This window comes from Carlito syrichta, unplaced genomic scaffold, assembly GCF_000164805.1.
Source record: "Carlito syrichta isolate Samal-C Ts95f unplaced genomic scaffold, Tarsius_syrichta-2.0.1 Scaffold311602, whole genome shotgun sequence".
Classification (NCBI taxonomy): Eukaryota; Metazoa; Chordata; class Mammalia; order Primates; family Tarsiidae; genus Carlito; species Carlito syrichta.
The window spans coordinates 845,839-848,153 of record NW_007255698.1 but is presented as its reverse complement, the minus strand read 5'-3'; the positions used below and the strand labels follow the sequence as shown (position 1 = coordinate 848,153).

At 36.5% G+C, this 2,315-nt stretch overlaps 1 protein-coding gene across 2 annotated transcripts in view; it reads right to left on the bottom strand.

Annotated features, from left to right (window-relative positions):
• CASD1 (CAS1 domain containing 1) overlaps positions 1-2,315 on the bottom strand; it is a 37,558-nt gene that overhangs the window by 13,457 nt on the left and 21,786 nt on the right. For both annotated transcript variants that reach the window (XM_021717965.1, XM_008068857.2), the window contains exons 10-11: positions 1,829-1,948; positions 667-823 (exon numbers count right to left, since the gene is read on the bottom strand). In XM_021717965.1, coding sequence (XP_021573640.1) covers positions 667-823; positions 1,829-1,948 — 277 coding nt within the window. The remainder of the gene's footprint in view (positions 1-666; positions 824-1,828; positions 1,949-2,315) is intronic.

Here is a 2,315-nt window from a genome sequence, read left to right as displayed (position 1 = left end):
ATTTAAATGCTTTATTTTTTCCACAAAAGGGAAGATTTCAACAATATAATCTTAAAAGAAAAGACAGCATAAGAATAAATGTCTGTGACTTCACTTTGAACATTATCAGTAACTGGCTGTATGAAATTTAAAAATGACAACATTTGGGTACTTAGGTTCTCATACATACAATAAAGCGTGTTGATAATAATGGCTTAAACTGTTGTTCAGAAGAAAAATTATATTAGTGCTTTGACGTTAACATAAGAAGCCTTTCTGCAAATGAATGCTTACTCAAAGTCTCAACACGTTAGTGAGAAACCAAGCACAGCAGGGCTGCCAAGAGGAAGTGGGGTTGCCCTGGGCCGTGGGTACCCTTGCTCTCCAGCTACCTCCACTCTGCTGAAAATGGTAGCATCAGTTAATGTGTAAAGTGGTTTTGAAAAATATAATCTTAGAAACAGAAAAAACAAAATAAAATGCAAACTATTATTCTGCACTGTGTATTACTTGAACTACTCAGCTGTAACATTTTAGGAAGTTTAAGAACAAAATCTCAAAATGTCAAAACTACACACAAATTTAAACTGTCTACCTCTCTTAATACAAATAATAGTCTTTAGCAATTAAAAGGAAACAGTACACTGAGCAAATACATTTAGTAACATTATAAGAGAGTACACTTACCGTTTGCTTTTTTTTGGGTTATCTGTGGCCACAGTGCCAAAGTAACATATATGACCATGAACCATACAGTGACCAAGGGGACAAAGTAGTAGAATTGATAAGGCCGGTCCATCACTATACACAACACCACTACCAGGAAATTGAGACGAAATAAGACCTATGAAAAAGGACATGAGACCGGTTTTTATTTCAGGCATACATGAAAGCAAAGACAGATTTTCTCTGACAGAGTATAAAAATTTCAGAGTTCACAGTGAGTGGACAAGTACATCCCACTAATCCCTAAAATTACATTTGATCTACAAACATGTAAAGAGTTGAATGTAAAAAAATGTGCGCACAATTATATGAACCAACTCCCAGCAAAGCATCAGCACAGGCTGCCATCTGGTTGCAGCCGCCATCTTGTTAAATGTAGGGAAAAAAATTGAAAACCTCCTTCCTAAGGACAGAATTTATAAGCAAAGACCAGTTCACCTCAGCGTAGGGGTGTCTATTTTTATCTCGTCTCATGTTGCTTTACCCCATTTGAGACTAAATTGAGAGCTGCCATAGATACAAAATAATATTACTCAAATTTAAAAGTGCTTCTGGGACTTTTGTAACAGTCATTTCAGGTATCAGTCTGATGTCATTCAAAAAACACAGAGTCTGGGCAGATTTATATTTGTGCTATAGCATTTACTATGTGATCTTGGTTAAGTTATTTAAATCTCTGCACCTCAGTTTCCTCATCTGTAAAAATAAAGATAGTAGTGTAAGGTTGCAATGGGGGGGTAAATAAAATAATGTTTAGAAACTGCTTAGCACAAAGTAGAAACAAAAGCCAATCTTCTTCTCAGACAGAGAAAACACAACATATTATAATTCCAAGTAACTGTACATTTCTACAAAACTGAAGTGAGCCAGCAATATTGTCACCTGTGTTCCAGTGCTTTCATTATATATACATTTAAATATTTTCCTTCCATCACTAATAAATTATTTATCTCAAATTACTAAACATTATAGGACTCAGCAATAATACAATCTTAAGATGCCATTTCACAAATTCAGATTATTTGTGGTCTCATAATGACCATATTTATGTTTTCTTAACAGGTAAGTACAAAAGCATATTCCATTGAAAGAAATGGGAAACAACTGAACGCTATATTCTTACTTGGCATACTCTATGGATTCCAAAGTCTCCTTTGATCCAGAAGTATGAGAAATGTCCATAGCCTGTCTGAAACAGATACGCAGCAACCAGAACTCGAATGTGCATGTACACGGGCAAAAACTGTTGACAAAAATAAACAGACAACATATATGTTGGCATTCACTACACTTGGAATGATCATAACAAGCACACTTAGCAAGAATTATAAATCATCACTATCATTTGGTCTTAGCTCAATGAAGAGATTTATTCTCCAAAGTTAGATATTATAGCAGGGATAACAAAAATGTAGACACTGGAATCAGACTTGGGCTCAAAGTCTGGTTCTGCTACTTTCTTTTTTTTTGAGTTGGAGTCTTACTCTGTCACCCAGACTGGAGTGCAGTGACTGCTCCCGGTCACTGCAGCCTCGACCTGCTGGGCTCCCGCGATCCTTCCACCTCAGCCTTCCAAGTAGCTGGAATTACAGGCGCGCACTACCACGCCC